Source organism: Heteronotia binoei, chromosome 11 (assembly GCF_032191835.1).
Source record: "Heteronotia binoei isolate CCM8104 ecotype False Entrance Well chromosome 11, APGP_CSIRO_Hbin_v1, whole genome shotgun sequence".
In the NCBI taxonomy this organism is placed as follows: domain Eukaryota; kingdom Metazoa; phylum Chordata; class Lepidosauria; order Squamata; family Gekkonidae; genus Heteronotia; species Heteronotia binoei.
The window spans coordinates 64,062,460-64,080,402 of NC_083233.1; the positions used below are offsets into that span (position 1 = coordinate 64,062,460).

A 17,943-nucleotide genomic window follows, 5' to 3' on the forward strand; every position below is an offset into this window, starting at 1 on the left:
AAATAAAAAAACAAAAACAAAAGCTATTGAGGAAGAATCAGCATGGATTCTGTAAAAGAAGATCTTGTCTCAGTATCTGTTACATTTCTTTGAGGGGGCAATAGTGACCCAATAGATGTTGTTTACCTAGACTTCCAGAAAGCATCTGATAAAGTTCCTCATCTGTTATTCTCAGTGCTTGGGGGGTAACTGTGGGAGGGCTTCTGGAGTTCTGGCCCCACTGAGGACTTCCTGATGGCACTTGGGTTAAGGCCACTGTGTGTCACAAAGTGTTGTAATGAATGGGCCATTGGCCTGATCCAATATGGTTTCTCTTATATTCTTATTGTCATCTTTCAACAAACCGTATAAAAAGGCATACTGCATTTAAAAAGTGAGGTTCAATTTTAGCCATCATGGCTAATAGCCATTGATAGATATACCTTCATAAATGAGTCTAAATCCCTTTTACAGACATTTATGCTTGTGGCCAATACCTAATCTTGCATCAGCAAACTCGGTAATTTCATTATGTTATATGAAGTACTCCTGTTTATCCCAAATATATTGCCAACTGGTTTCATTGGGGGGGTTCTCAAGGTATACGGAAGGAAAAGTTCTTTCTATTCCATTTCTCCAAAATAATTAAATCATTTTAAAATTCTTAAGATTTGAAAAAAATGCTGCCCAGGTTGGTCTATTCTGCTAAAATTTCTTTTGTCTCTTTATTTTGATCATATATTTATTTATCTAATTAGTCCACTATGATGTAAGCTTTTGGGGTTACCTGTTTACAAGGCCCCACCACAGTAACAGAAAATGGGTACAGGGGGCTGGGGAGTCCAGAGGGGCCTGGTCTGGGATCGCAAACCAATTCCTATAGTATGGACCACATAAGCCATTTCAGAAACAATACAGAACATTCTCCTCCACGACTCATGAGATTGCACTGTCTAACAGGATGAGGGAGACAGACTCCATATTACAAGTATATGCCAGGTTTTTAAAAAATGATGCTTAGATCGATTCATTTGGAATGTGTATTTTTAATTCCTAATTGTATACAACTGATTGTCTTCACCTGTTGTCAACACTCATATTGTACTTGCTGAATCTCTAAGGAAGAGTCAAAGTTCTAAATCATCTTCAGTTTCCAGGAGGACAACAGGCATGACTACAAGGTGGAAAGAATGACTATTGTCACTGTGACAGGAAGGAGTCGGCCACGGCTTAATTCCCTAACCACCATAGCTGCTACCAAGCCGAGTCAGTGATACCTCATTGACTTCGTTCCAAGTAGTCCAATCAGATTCTCCATCTGTAACTCAAACTTTAAAACCTATGACAATTTACGGAAAGGGGATTAATTTAGCCATTTCTGAATCAAAGACTTATTTCATAGCTTCATCCCAAATCCTGTATATTGTTAGGATCCCTTTCGCCTTTGAAGACTTAGTGAATGATTGAAGCTTCTACTTTCTGAGAAACAGATAACACAAGTCTGGTAATCTGACTCTAAGCCACTGGATAAAGGCAGTTTGTTTCCTCTTAGCCCATCTGTCAACACCTCTTCAGTAATTAGTCCTAATTATTACAAAGGGCTAGCCTCTCGTTCGCATTATTAAATCAGAAATAGTATCATAGCCAGGTATCTTTCATCGCCCACCAGACCAGCGACCTTCGATTTCATTGAATCTTCTATCAGTATCCGCCTTTGGAAGAGCCTAGGCAGTAATTTTAGCATCAGCTTCAAAAGATGCAGATCCACAGTGGAATTCCAGGGATGCATTCATGTACATTCCCCCCCAATCGTATGACAGGAGGGGGGTGGGAAGCAGCACAATTGACCTTTGCATTGTTCTGTGTGATAGAAAACACTCATCATTGTTTTGTGCAACAGAACTTTTGATGGATTTCAAGTCTTGCTTTGGAAGAGACATCAGAATGGCAAACTACGGCTGAAGGTCAGCAGCCTTTTGGGGCTCACATGCCCACCCCCCCTCACCTCATGCAGAGACTCTTTGAGGAACTGGTTTTTCCTTTTTTAAAAAAAGTCTTTGTAGTCCATTCTTAAAAGTTTTGCCTTTAAGATTTCACTTTCCCATGTGAATTAGACATCCATATACTTGATCAGACAACCAATCAGAAGCTGATATCGAAGATGCCAAAGAAAGCTTTATTTAGCAATGGAAAGGACGTGTTGCTGTTGTTGGATAATACCTTTGATGAATCTTCCTAACTAGAATTTGTCTACACTGTTTTTCCGCAAAACCTTTAGTGCAATGGTCACAATTCAGCAGAGAGGTAGGCAAGCTTCAGGCCATTTAAGTCAATGGATTCAACTGCGCTGGATCATGCCCAGTGGTGTTACTACAAATTAAGTAAATTGCAATTTACATTTGTTATTGGTTAAAAAAAATCAGTAAGCAACAGGCAGAGTTTTCCTCAAAAGCAACGAATCACATTACTTCCAGTAACCACCCATGACTTCCTGAAGGATGATTACACCAAACTACTATGTGAATGTGCTGAAAAGAAACCTCAGCCTCATACATCTCATATTCATTTCATACATCTTGCATTCTTTCTAACCTATCACAATGAACAAATTAGTTACTTTTAATTGCTTTACAGTTTGCAGCCAATCATACTTTGCCACTATATTCACACTGGCAAAGTACTGTTTATGCTTACCCAGCAAATCAAGATTGCAAACCATGGTTTGTTCCCTTTCTGCAATCCACAGTTCGGCAATTTGGATGCAATAATAAAAACCAGGTAGTAATTAATTTGTTTCTGGTGCACAAAGGGAGGATGGTGCATGTAAACCCAAGGCTTCTCCTAGAATCATTTATGTGTCCCTCATGTTTGAGCCACAGTATGAGTGTTTACATTTTATGCCAAGTAAATTAGATTTTCTGATACATTCTTCATGGGGGAGGTTAACAACTTTTTTTTTCACGTAAATTTATATTTTATAAAACGTTTTAACTTTTTTTCTGGATTATGTGGGTCACACATTCATATATTAATTCATTTTAGGCATAATTCTGAGATCCTATCCATGAGGCATGGACAACTGAGAGAACTGCTTTGTATTTTAAAAGGTGGATAAAAAACTACAACAATACAGAGAATTAAGTACTATAATGAGGCTGGATCGCCTGTGTAAGAAATTTTATAATACCATTTTTAAGTTTTTAAATTATAAATTGTTATATATGTTTTGATTTTATAGCCATAAAGTATTGTATTGTGGTATTGTGACTGTGAGCCACCCAGAGTCCGCATGGAATGGGCAGCATACAAATGGAAGGTAAATAAATAAATAAATAAAGCAAAGATGACTGTGTTTTAAAGAAGGCAACCAACTAAAACTACTAAGAAATAATATTTGCTTTACCGTGACCAGAATTATACACAAATGTGTAAATAGGAGCCCTGACAGCCAAATCTTTAAGCTATAGGCCTATAGCTTTCTGAAAATAACTAGTTTAGAGAAACTAGACTCTTTATTCTTATTTTGCTTATCGGTACACACATTTATGTTCTAGCAAAGCAGCTCCTTGCACGTAAATTGGATATTTCAAACATTAAATGCATAGTTTATAGTTAATTGCCTTCATCGAAGCCACTGTTGTAAAATCTTTATGAAAACTTGGCCAGTTTTCATGGGTTGAACTTGTAGGTATTTTGCTGGTTCTGCTACATTTGTAATACCCTGGAGGGCCTTGGTGTGGAATGTTGTCTGTATGATCTTATTACAAATCTCTCCTAAGTAGTGTTGAGGACCTACTTGAACTCGGGCCTTAGCTATTCCTCCTCTACGCATTCAGGGGTTTTGAATTTGTTATGGCTTTTGGCACAAAAATGAACCATTCCCTATAATTTAGTGAGACACGGTACCCTACCCTGAACGTTGCAGCGCAGCGTCAAGCTTATTATTCACAAAACTACTCAAGGCTATCTAATGCAGTCCACAACAATCGCTTTTCCTCGATGGAAGGAAAGGTGGTTGTGAAAATTGCTACAAATGGAAGGGTACAAAGGGGGAAGAGTGCAAAGCATAAAAATCGACAACAAGATCAAGCCGATAGCGCGTTGAAATATTAATGTAATTATCAGCAAACCATACTCTCTCTAAATTGTTCGTTAGAAACCAAGCTCAAGCCAGGTTTGTACTGGAGGGGGGTGCACAAGTACCTGAACATAGACACAAACACACACAAGAAGCTGCCTGATGCTGATTCAGACCACCAAGGTCAGTATGGTCTACACCGGGGTGGCCAAACTGTGGCTTGGAGCCCATGTGGCTCTTTCACACATATTGTGTGTGGGTCTCAAAGCCCCCACCGCCCCATCGGCCTGCTTGGAGAAGGCATTTCTCCCTTTAAATCACTTCTCCAAACCAAGTCAGTTGGCGGCTTGGAGAATGCATTTAAAATTAAAGTTGCTTTCTTTCCACCTCTCCCTCCCTTCCCCCATCTATTTGCTTCCCTCCCTCTTGGTTCTCAAACATCTGGTATTCATGTCTTGCGGCTCTCAAAAGTCTGACGTTTATTCTATGTGGCTCCTTAAGCAAGTTTGGCCACCCTTGGTCTACACAGACCTGGCAGCAACTCTTCAGGGGCTCAGACAGAGGTCTTTCATGTCAGCCGCTCCCCGGTCCTTTTAATTGGAGATGTTGGGGATTGAACCTGTGACCTTCTGCATTCAAAGCAGAGGCTCTTTCACTGAGCCACAGCCCCTGCACAAAAATGCTCAATTCTGCAAGCCTGGAAGTAGGCTTTGCCACTGTCTTGTTCCAAGATATATACTCCAACTGCCTATTTGCAACAGGTCCTGTTTTTCAGATCCTGACTCTAGTAAATCTCAATCTTTCTTCTTTGCCTTTTGGGGACATCCTATGAAAACAGTAATAGTTCCAGTCTCTAGACAGCTGATTTGTTGCAGGGTTCAACACCCCACATCCGTCACCAGTCAGAAGTAATTCAAATGGGGGTAGCGATGGGGTGGTGTTGAGAGGAATACATTTTGCTTCCAGCACACAGACATCTAAAAGTGTATGCCCAACACACACACAGCTGCTATGGTCTATTATGCATCGGTGTGGATACATTTCACGGCACTGCTGCTTTCCTAACATGTCTTTAACCCAAAGAACTAACACTCTCAGTGGGACGAGCTGTTACAGAGTAAATTAAGGGAGTAGACAGAGTCTTCACTAATGTGCCTTGAAGCGATTAGACGAAAGACTGACCTGGCCACATAACACTGACATCCTCCAATCAACACCCAGTAAAGTTATCTAGACATTATACCCCCACTAGCTGCCACAATAATGTCTCAACTGGGGGACGGGAGAGGACACCGATGCCTGCACTTGTCAAACAGAAAAAAAAAAATCCTTAAATAATATGGTGCAGCAACTCGCAATGCAACTGGTAGCTTCAGATGTAAACATCTGATACCTACAACTGGAAGCCAGAAAAACAGGAAGCATTATTAAATAAGAGCTTCAAAACATGACCAAAACAATCCCCCCCAGCATCACAGTAGATAATTATAGCTCTATTATGCTCTAGAAAAACCTGCATACTTTCCAGTTCTCCCCACTTACTGGGGGTGACTCTTTTATTAACTGTCTGAGGCACTTCACTGCTCTTATTTTGTGTGCTGAAAATGCACCTTTTAAAAAGCTGTTAGTGTGCTCACATGCTTACTAGAATTGCCTTTGTTTAGATTCCAGTTCTCACCGCCTAGATGGGAGCAGATGTGTTTTGTATGCAGTGTACATGCTAAGGCCGTGGAATGTGCGGCTCACCATCAGGATCCTGAATGTGCGTTGCGTGTCTTCCACAGAGGTTTTAAACACTGCGTTGACTCCATTCTATATTCTTTAACATGGTTCCAGTGATGCTGGTGTAACAGGCTCATGCAAGTGCCCTAATTTTGGTTATTACGCCAGTACAGTGTGTGCTTTTGTAAGATTTTGCCCAGATGCTATCACAAGACCTCTTGAGTGTATGCAAAATAAGCCTTTATTGAAAGATCAGGTAACAAACACTATTATCAGGCATTTGCAAGGCTACGCCTTGCCTGACTAAAGAAAATCGAAAGTTACCAATCAATTATAGTCTACCAGTCAACGGCCTAACACCTTTTCCCACCTAACCCTCTCCTGCATTAAATCTTTGAATTAGATTCCCAGGCCTCGGTGGTACTCTCCATCAAGGCCACATTCCAATTGCTCAGATGTCTCCTGTTGGTATCAGTCTTTGTTTCCATGTAGACAAGATCAGGCAAGGCCCTCTCCCAGCAGCTGGCCCTCTTTCCCTCCAGAATGAATATACCATACAAACCATTACATTTAGATTACCTACAACACTAAAAGGTTATGATGACCTAATACATAAAGTTGTGTGTGTGTGTGTGTGTGTATACACACACACACACACACACACATGAATGGTTAATATACTTGTTACAAGTTTGTGAATAGTTGATTCATAATAAACAATAACAATACCCTTAAGAAAATCAGTATAGCCCATTGCACCACCACAGCGGAAGGTGTCATTGTCAGGCACTTGTACCTGACAACTTTCTAGGAAGGTCACTTGTCTCATCTACCCAAAGGGTCTCAAGGCCCTTCCCCTCCTTTCCAAGGAAGTCCATAAAGATTAAGGAATATTGTACTAATTCCCTCCCTATGGAACGCTTAGTTTTCAGTGATCTATCAAATAATGGCAGAGGTGCTGGAACGACTGACAAGTCACTTTGGCACCTGGCGAGTTAAAAACAACACCACTCATTTATTTACATTATTTAATCAATAGCTTTATAGTGAACAAAAAGCACTTCTGGAATCCTATGAATTTAAATTTGTTGCAACTTGGTTATCTTTCTTAACATATATGGATGAAAAAGATATCATTCCAATACATCCTTTATATCGGAAAATGATTTTTTTTAAAGTTGGATTGGACAGATTGCCATTAGACTTAAGATGGTGGTTTATGTTATATTGTTTGTGTTTGTTACAATTTAGACTGTTGTCATGATCCTAGCTTGGTCTTGTAAGCTGAATGTATGCTGAATAACAAAATAAATATGGTTATTGTTTTTTAAAGGCACTTTTGGGGGGCCATCTTCATTTGGCACAATTTAGACACTATGTCACAAATCATTGTCAAGGAGACAAATGATAGCTTGGAGAGAATGCTGAATTGCAGTGATGGTTTCCCTTGATTTGACAAGCCACATTTACAGCCACTGCTGTTTCTCCATAAGAACAGGGGTGAACTTAGAAAGCAGTCTGCATAGAAAACAAAAAAACAGGAAGCTCAACACATCTGAAGCTTTACACATCTGGAAGCTCAAATCATAATTGGGATGCTAATCCTGGTTTGTGGAAATGTCTGAAATGGGCTGCACCAAGATCACAAAATTTCCAGCAACAAACTCAGTATACTACTGGTAATAAAGATTAAACAGCAATAGCAACCATAGATACACATAGTCCAAGAGACATAACTCCAACTGCTTTACTACAGCATTTAGCATTTCCCGAGCTTAAAGCTGGGAGAAGAATTTTCAGTCATGAGAATTCTAAAGCTGCCTTATACCTGAACCCATCTGTGGATGCCAGGTCTCTGTACCTAGCTGTTCATCCCTACAGGGAGAATCCTAATTAACTTATCAACTTATTTTAATAATAGCCAATTACAGTGGATTTAAAGAGCTGATGTAACATGAAGGGGAAAAAATCCATTTTCACCCATATCCACCCCTCTAATAAATCTCTGACTTTTATAGAGATCAAGCAAACAAACATTGGTTTGTACAAGTCTAGCCATTCCATCCCATAACCTCATTAAGCCTCTACTAATTTTCTTTTCTACATCAGTTACTAGGAAATACGCAACAGCAAGCTTAACACCAGAGGGTATATTTCCCAGCTAGAGACGCAGTCATTCATATGAACAAACCAAGTATTATCCGTCTGAGCAAAGTTTCCGATAGCTTTGTTTCAGGGATGGAGTGCTCTCAAGGAAGTACGCTCACAAATGGAAAAAAATTTGCTATACAAGGCTATTCTTAAATAAATGGAAAAGGAAACAACTGACTCCTTTAATTGTTACACTGAAAAGCAGGGGCTTCTCCAATTCCAACTAAGAAAACACAGTCACAAAAGAAAAACATGAGTTGTCCTCAGTTTTCCACTTTTTCACAATGGCTCCCACGACGTTTACAATTTTAAAGTTCAAATGCATGAATCATCACGCTTGAATTGGAGAGGCATCAGAAACCAAGAGAGAAGGGAGAAAAGAGACAATTAGATGGACAAACGTAGCCCCTCTGAGATAACCTCCATATACATCCACTTAACCGGTTTGCGGAGCAAGTTTTATAAATAAGTAACAAACAATTAGTTAGTAACAAACAATGAGGTTTATCTACTGTTTAGGAGTTTAGCTGCAGGACTTGTCAGCCTGTGCATCAATCGCCAAGCCCTATCACACCATCACAATTAAAGAACGATTAATTTCTTCTCCACCCTCTATGGAAGAACATCAAAAACTGACTGATATCTTCTGGGAGTTAAGATTTCAAAATTCTCTAATGCATTTGCATTCTGCTACATTTCCATCATGGGTCTTTGATTTTCATGGCGTTATACTGTTCCCAAGGCAGGAAAACATAGTCTGAGAAAGAGCTGACCGACTCAGAAATTGTATCCAAGATTTGCTGTTGTCCAGGGACATTCAGTGTTGATCGTCTGTTGTACACAAGCTCCACATTACAAACGGAACTACACAAATGGAGATCAGATTATTGTTCATTAAACTATGTACTCATAAAGATGTTGCTTTAAGTGTTTTAAGGCCAATTACGAGAAATATCCACATAAGTCTTTCATTGAGCTCTGGTGGTGGGGGGGGGGAATGTGTTCATAACCTGCATTTACTGGGGGGGAGAAATAAATACGCCCATAACCTGCATTTGCTGAGCTATGATCCCGTACGACTGTAGAGTTCCTCTCAAGAGATCTTAACCACTCATGCCATCTCACAGGACTGTTCAGTTATCTGGCTATGGGCCTTTTTAGTCATAGCACCCACACACCAGAATGGTTTGTCAGAGAAGGTAAGGAGGGCTTTCAGTAGGAGTTACAAAACACATCTGTTTCAGAGGGTTTTCTGTTGAATAGGGTGAACTGCTGATGAATTTACACTGAATGGCTGGTGGGGGGGTTTAATATTTGTGGCTTGCTCATATTGTTAGCCAAGCATTTGTGGACCGTTCAGTCATTTTAAGAGCTATTAATGTTGGGTTGGCTTTATGTGTCTTTATGCGGAGCACATTTTTTAATAAGCTGCCTTGGTCCTCCTTCTGAAGGAAAAGACCAGATATAAATATTTTTAAATATGCAAACATGGAGGGTAGGAATTTGCGAGGCAGAACTGATCAGCAGGAAATGTCTGACTATTCCCATGCTTATCAGTTCTCCTCCTAAAAATCTCACAGTTCAAGCCAGGCACAAAGTAGAATTTTTGCTCACATGACTCTGCAGCTTAGAAGGAACATTGGTTATGACCAGCTGTACAAGGCCAGTGGTTTTCATATTATGAGTTTCTTCCCATTCTTTACAACTGTTCTCTTCTAAGCTGTACCATGGCCTACTTCCTATTGTACCATGCAGTGGATTCCAACCAGCTGTTCAGCTGGTGGAAAAGGGAGGAAGAAGAAGATGATATTGGATTTATATCCTGCCCTTCACTCCGAATTACAGAGTCTCAGAGCGGCTCACAATCTTCTTTACCTTCTGCCCCCACAACAGACACCCTATGCGGTAGGTGGGGTTGAGAGGGTTCTCATAGAAGCCGCCCTTTCAAGGACAGCTCTGGGAGAGCTACGGCTGAAACAAGGCCATTCCAGCAGCTGCAAGTGGAGGAGTGGGGAATCAAACCTGGTCCTCCCAGATAAGAGTCCATGCACTTAACCACTACACCAAACTGGCTGTAGAGGGTCCTATTTGACCACACACAAAAAAAGCTATGCTGAAGATCATGGGATATGAATGGACAGAAAACACTTAGGATGGGTATGATAGTAAAGAGGGGAATTAGGGGTGAGGCGCATGAAACATGGGTGGATCCAAGCCCATTTTCTTGGTACATGCACCTATATGTCATGCAAGGTGCACTTACTAGGTGAAGCCACAGTTGATCCCTCCTCATCTTCTAAGTACAAAAGAGATATGGAGCTAGCTAAAACTTTGTCAGTCAGTGGCTAAGCAAAGTGAAATATTGTTGGGCTAAGCAAAATAATGAAGTCCTAAACTGCCTTTTTGGATGAGTATCGCAACTTCTCCCATGTTAGCTTAAGTATATTTCAATTTCTGGGAAGATTAAATAAAGGGAGTTTCTCCACCCTTTCTCATGTGAACAATAAAACAGATTTATTACTCAAGATTTGTTCTGTGTTTTTGCTGGGGTGGGGGGAAACAAAGAATAAGGAAAACTGTGGACCAAACTCATTTATTTTTACAACCAGGATTTTCTTTCTAATGAACACAGAGCTAAAGCTTGGCTTTCTGTTTTATAATCTAGTCACTTTCTGTCTTCACTAATGTCAAACAGACTATTACTCTAAGGAATATACAACCTCCACAGCTGCCTGGAAAGTTTCCCCTAATTTTCTGAGGCAGCATCTTTCTCTGAATGTTCTAAAGGAGATATCCAGGGGAAGATCAATCTTTTCTGTAAATTATGACCCTTAAACTCAAATCCATGCAATTCTCTGTTGGCTGGCTCAGTATTCAAGAGCTGCTGAAGCACAACCTTTTATACATCTAACCTAAAAGAACCAGATCCAACTGGTGGTCATTACAGTGGCTGGAGCGCTGGACTAAGATCAGGGAGACATAAGGTCAAATCCCTTACTTTGGCTGAAAACTCACTGGGTAATCTTAGGTGAGGTTCCACCTCTCCAGCTAAGCTACTCCACAGGGCACTTGTGGGGATGAAATGCTTGGAGGAAGAACAAGACAGAAGTATAATAAACACAAACAAAAAAATAATAAATTACAAGGAATCCCAGTGCATAGTCCCTGGTCTATAAAACAGATGCTTGGGTTTTACACCCAAAATTCTGTCTAAATTAAGCAACAAAGTCTTTGTTTCTTCTTGAAGAATAAAATGGGGGGGGGACCACAATACCATTGGGATGCAATGCATTTTGCATTTATTTATTTATAAGACCAAGCATATTTCTATGTATTTCCACATTATATTGCATTGTGTTATTTAAAACATTTACATCTCAGCTTTCCAAAATGCAATCTAAAAGGCAGCCAATAGGAAATGTAAAATTATCAGAAATTTTAAAGCCATAGAAAAAAAAAAACTAGTCTTCCCCACCCCTCAGGAAAGAATAGAAAGTTTGAAACAAACTGAAATATACTTCATACTTACTTTGCTAACAAGCTTAAACTTCTTTTACTGCTTTAGCATAAATGCATCATTTATAACTTAATTAGCATCTAAAATTGCATTTGTGACATATTTATGGAATTTAAAAATATAAATACCCCGGCTTTCCATAAGTAAAATTCCAAATATACATGGTATGTGTAAGAGAGCTGCCAACATGTGCACCCTAAGTGACATTAGCATATATATAATTGTTTGCCATGACCTGAGAGGTCAGAAAAAACAAAACGTAAAATTAAAAAACAAATGCTGGAGAAAAAAATGTATAATTTGGATAGAACAATCCCATATAGTCACAACAGGCAGGACTACCAGCATATTTGGATATCATACTTTTTTGTGTTAACATGCTGGACTCTAATATTTTATCATTGAACACATTATAGTATGTTTATTATTGATAAAATTATTCACATTTAAATAAACGTATCCTTGAAAATATATTGTATATGTCCACGGTATACATTGAATTTAACATCATCTAATGATGTTATATATTTTGTGTGTGTTGAACTCTTAACTTTAAAAAAGCATTTCACTCATTCTGTGTGAGACAAGATTTCCAGGAGTTTTTTCAATGCTCCCTCAAATTTGCTAATTTTTCCACTGGGGAAACTGGGGGAGAAGTCCCTGGGGGGAAGTTTTCCTGATCCACCACCACCACCTTCATATCATTACAGCCAATGTAAATAAATGAAATGCTGCCTGGTTACAAAACTGGGGGCACCCTTAAAATCACCAGATCCAACCGAATGCCAGCAGCAGCCCCTTGGAATATTTGTCCTTAAATGTTTTTTTCAAGCAAAGCAGTTTTAACAGGGTGCCAAAATCAAGACAACGTGCCTAGACAATTTCTCTAGACTCTTCTTTACCCTTGGCATCACCACCAAGAAGGCTCTGCCCCTTTTGAGCACTTTCCACACCTAAAGTCAGGGATGCTTGGATTGTGGATGATGACTTCAGCAAATAGCCAGGCTCATATAGGAGAAGGCAGGCTTATCAGATAGCCCTGAGGGGTGGAGTCTCCTGGGGTCTCCATGGCTGGAAAAGCACTAACAGTAGCTGAGAACTGATTTTTAGCTAGGGATACCGGCAGGGCTTTTTTAGCAGAAAAAGCCAAGCAGGAACTCATTTGCATATTGGGCCACACCCCCTGGTGGCACCAGGGCTTTTAAGTAGAAAAAGCCCAGCACAAACTCTACATATTAGGCCACACCCCTGACACAAAGCCAGCCTGAACCACGTTCCTGTGCTTTCCTGCTCAAAAAAAGCCCTGGATAGCAGGACCACATATGATGCCCTGAGCTCTTTGGAGGGAGGGCAGAATCACAATATGATAAACAGAAATGTAGATGACCGCCTGGGTGTCAACAGGCAGTCATAGAGCTGATGCTGTGTAGTTCTAGAGTGACTTTGGGCCAGTCGCTTTCTCTCAGTGTAACAGCTCTTAAATTTGTCGTAAGGATAAAACGGAGGAAAACAAAAATCTGTATGTCAACCTCCACTCCTTGGAGAAAGGGCAGGATGAAAATGGGATAGAGATCATTCTGTCTAGTCCTTGGGCAACTTGCAGTTGCAGACGACCTCAACCTACCCAACTCTCCCAAACCACCTCTACCATTTTATCACTACTAACACAAAAATGTGTAAAAATACAGCCGCTGATGGTGGCTTCACAGTGCACATCGAAAGCCTTCTGGGAGACCACATTTGGGTCAGATTTTTGTTTTTCTGAAAAGACCCTCACACAAAGTTTGCCCTCCAATCTCAGCTACGGAAACAACCCAACAGCTTTTTGAAAGATTGATTTTACTCTTACTTTTTTGGCGATCGCTTTAATGGCTCCACGGAGGCTAATAATTTTGACGTAGCTCACAAGTTTACAATGGGTTTTGAGTCGGAATTAATATGAAGCACTTCGTCTGCGCTGCCAAGTGCATTTTTGTACATCAACATTTAATATTAAAGGAGCTATAAATCTCTCCATCTGGGTTTGTTGGATCAAAGTGAATTTTCCTCCCTTTTGGATCCCTCCCTGATATATTAAATTTGAGTCAGATTCTCACTTTATGCAAATTTTCCAATTGTTGGAGTAATAATTCAAGAAGTGGGAAAGGGGAAAAGTTCAAATGTTCACTGTTTCAACCCTAAAGACCGAAGTTTCCTGTAATGTGGACAAAACAAATACATCTCAGTAAAGGGGATCCTGAGACTTGGGTTTTGTTGACTGCACAAAAGCCAACTCGTTACAGCTGACTGGTTCACAATTATTATGCTGCCAGTGGAACAAATCCGTGTGCTTTCATGGATAGGCTTATGGAAAATCTGGACCCCAAGGGGGGGAGAAATACAGTAAATGCGTGAAAATACACAATCCAACATCATCAGTAATTCCTGGTTTAGTCAGAAACAATGAAAAAGCAGATGGAAAGGATCTAGATCACTTGCAATAGACAATGATTAAAGATGAAAAAGAAAATAAAAACCATGACAGCAAACGAATAACACAACTTATAGATAAAGTCAGACAAACCACCTAAAATGTGGTCTGCATAAGTGTTGCATACTTAAGACAATCCTTCCACAGGGAACTTTAGGGAATGAGTTAATATGACCAGAGGCAAGCAGTGCGATTAGAGCCAGTGCGATTTGTAGCAGGAACTCATTTGCATATTAGGCCACACACCCTGATGTAGTCAATCCTCTTGGAACTTACAGTAGGCCCTTTACTAAGAGCCCTGTAAACTCTTGGCGGATTGGCTGCATCAGGGAGGCATGCCCTAATATGCAAAGGAGTTCCTGCTACAAAAAAGCCCTGGGCCAGGCCTCTGGTTTCACCCGAACTTCTACACTGTATGTACATCTACAATACAATAAACACTTAATGTGGCCTGTAGGGTTTTCAAGGCAATAGAAGTTCAGAGGTGGTTTGCCATCACCTGACTCTGCATCATGACCCTGGTATTCCTTGGAGGTCGCCCATCCTTTTTCTAGTCAGGGCCACCCCTGCTTAGCTTCTGAGATCTGACAAGATCAGGTTTGTCTGAGCTATCCAGGTCAGGGCTCCTTCCCTTCCCTTTAGCTGTCAGGCAGGGTTTTTGCATGCTGCTCACCGAGGCAAAAGTGTTTAGCTCTCTTCTACCACATGAATTTAATCAATCAATCAATCCCTTTATTGGCATAAAAAATAGATTCTTAAGAAAGTGCTCTTTCCTTGTTGGAATTCATGCTGGTTGTTTTAATTCTGCCCTTTTCAAATAACATATGGATTTTCATTTCACATAAGCCACTTCAAGGAGCCAATGAGCAAAAAGAAAAAAGGAGGGGGGGGCAGAAACATTTCAAATAAATAATTAAATTCCTTTACAGGCAAACTCACAATGCAATCCATCAAAAGGCATAATTTATTCAAGTATAAATATGAGCAAAAAGTCATGCACAGCGTAGCTCTTCACTCATATGTGGCCTACTGATTTGAAAGCAACTGTACACCAGTGGTTACTATCTGACATCCCTAATCAGATGAAATACCCCCCATTGCAAACGCATTTGTTGCTAAGTAAGAAACAGATGCAAACACACCAGTCTGATCTCCTTCCCATCATAGCCTTCTCCAGGTGGCTGCCGACCAATACATCACAGAAGTGGACTCAGCATTTCTGTCCTTTTCAACCGAACTCACAAAACAGGGCTGACAGACTGCACACAATGTTCTGTTCAAAGCAAGAAATGCCAAACTTAGTCACGCTTCTCTTTAATATCTCCAAAATAAATGCACGGGGATAGCAAGAAATAAGATGCAGGATATCTGTTGCTTTACATTTACTAGTCACTGACATCAAATATTAGATCCTTTGGACAAAGATTGCAACTGAGCCAGTTTGGTGTAGTGGTTAAGTGTGCGGACTCTTATCTGGGAGAACCAGGTTTGATTCCCCACTCCTCCACTTACAGTTGCTGGAATGGCCTTGGGTCAGCCATAGCTATCACAAGAGTTGTCCTTGAAAGGGCAGCTGCTGTGAGATCCCTCTCAGCCTCACCACCTCACAGGGTGTCTGTCGTGGGGGGAGAAGATATAGGAGATTGTAAGCCGCTTTGAGACTCTGATTCAGAGAAGGCAGGGTATAAATCTGCAATCTTCCTCTACTGCTAAATTACAGCAGAACAAGCTACCTATGGGCACAGCCAAAGGTGGGATTTCCTCAAGTTATCTCCAACAATATGCCAAAAGTCATCACTTTGCCAAAATGAAATTGATTTGAACGTCACTGAATGCTTTGACTGCTGTCAATGCAGGTTTACATAAGAACATAAGAGAAGCCATATTGGATCAGGCCAATGGCCATCCACTCCAACGCTCTGTTTCACACAGTGACCAAAAAACCCAGGTGCCATCAGGAGGTCAATCAGTGGGGCCAGGTTTCCCACAGGTCAGAGATAGCAAGACTGAAACGCTATGCTCCCTTACCTGGGAGCGAACCTCAAAGAACAACATGGGATTTATTTCTAAGTAAACACTCACAAAGCTGGGCTGCATAACTCCCGCAAATACATACCTGTCAAAACACTGCTTTCCTCCAACTCACTGATTTTACCCCTTAGTGCAAAATTCTGGGGATCAACAGACCTAATGCAAAACCTATTTAGTAAAATTAAGACCACAATACTGAAATGAAAACCCTGAATAAGTTCCTCAACGTTGCCCTCAACACGGGTGAACACATGAGCTTTAGCATAGCTCTTGATTAAGTGATTACGTTGGTCCCTTCCACATCCAAACATCCACAGCCTGCAAAATTCCCTTTTGCTTCTTGCAAGAGATCCAAAGACACAGAATCTATTCCGTGGCAAATCGCTGTTCTACAAAGCGTTTCCCATTTCTGGCAGCAAGCCATGCCTGTGAGGTATAAGATGCACCCCAGATGAGTTTTAACGGCAACAAATTGATTGACCGAAAAAGGAAAGGCTTCGAGACCCAGGCGATTTGGAATTAAAACTATCTGCTGCTCCAAGAAGCCTGAAACTATATCTTGTCTCTACTCGCAAGCTTTAAAATAACCATTCACCAGAAACAAGTAGCAAATCACCTCCAGGCAACCAGGCAGAGAATTTTTAGAAAATAATAGTATTTTTTAGAGTCCCCTGTTTCTCTCCCCCACACATGCACACATTTAGGCCACAAACAATTAAAATAGTGTGTGCAAACTGTCATGGCTAGTTTAAAAAAACCCACTGTTGTTCAGCAATTTGTGTGGATTTATTTGTAAGGCTTTCATATAGGTAGATAGCTAGTTTTATTGTGCATTAGCCATAATGTACAAAGCTGTTCAAGTTCCAAACCATAAATTAAAAACCAACAACAATGCAAAAAGCAAAGTTATTAATAACAAAGCTTCAACAGAAAAGGAATGAATACACCACATGTCCAATGTACAGCAGACTCCCCAAATCCCAAATGTTTTGGTGGCTTTTGACCATTACTAGCAAGAAACAAACCACTGATCTGATAATGTCCCTATCTGAAGTTAACCAGCTTCCGGAAACGGATGGTAAAACCTTCAATAAACATCCTCATTTTATAAAATATTTCTCACACAAGTCAGTTCTGAAGCAAAAAGGTGCATTTCTATGTAATCCATCAAAATAAAACTTTTAAAATACACAGTGATTTGTGCATTTTCCTTAAAATAAAATCTATTGTGTATTATTTCACAACAATTTGTGTATTTTACTAAAAAAAAAAATCAGTACATTTCTGCTTTGCCATCTTCCCTTTCATTTCCCCTTCCAGACAATAACATTACAACACTTAATGTCTCCTTTCTTTCTTCCCTTTAAAAACTAGGTGCCCATCTCTGAAGGTTCTCCATCTTCATAGAATCACAGAGTTGGAAGGGACCCCCAGGGTCATATAGTCCAGCTCCCTTCATCTCGTAATGTTAAGGGGTTGTCAACATGGAAGAACAGGGTTTTCATGGCTGTAATCTAAAGGAAAAAGTTAATACAAGTACATCTCTCCTGATCCTTGGGAAGGAGATTGTAAGCCGGGAAGGGGTGCAAAGTACATTTCTCTAAGGGACATTCAATCAGCAAATCCTGGTTGTGCATTTGGCTAGGTTAAAAGATTTAAACACATGAAAGCAAGATTTGTTTAAAACATTTTTTTGGTTTGCCTCTCCACCGGCTCAAGGCAGCTTACAAGAATTCCCAATATAAAAAACCTCCAATACAAGCTATAAAAACAACCATACAATCAGAACCAACAGAAACAAATTGAACTATTAGGGTTTGTAGAATCTTTCGGGATCAAGTGCCATGTTCTACTGGAGAAAGTTTTCCTTCCAGACGTTTCGTTCTCAGCTGCGGAGAACATCCTCAGTGGTGCTGCAACGCCACTGAGGATGTTCTCCGCAGCTGAGAACGAAACGTCTGGAAGGAAAACTTTCTCCAGTAGAACACGGCACTT

At 40.3% G+C, this 17,943-nt stretch overlaps 1 protein-coding gene across 4 annotated transcripts in view; it reads right to left on the reverse strand.

Moving 5' to 3' along the window:
* Positions 1-17,943, reverse strand: part of GNB1L (G protein subunit beta 1 like) — an 87,756-nt gene that overhangs the window by 63,567 nt on the left and 6,246 nt on the right. For 2 of the 4 annotated variants that reach the window (XM_060249906.1, XM_060249903.1), the window contains exon 1: positions 15,060-15,190. The exons of 1 other annotated variant lie outside the window; for it this stretch is intronic. In XM_060249906.1, the coding sequence (XP_060105889.1) occupies positions 15,060-15,082 (23 nt within the window). In that variant the 5' untranslated portion in view covers positions 15,083-15,190. Of the gene's footprint in view, positions 1-14,590; positions 14,608-15,059; positions 15,191-17,943 lie in introns of those variants that run through there. One more of the 4 variants, XM_060249905.1, reaches the window with a different exon arrangement.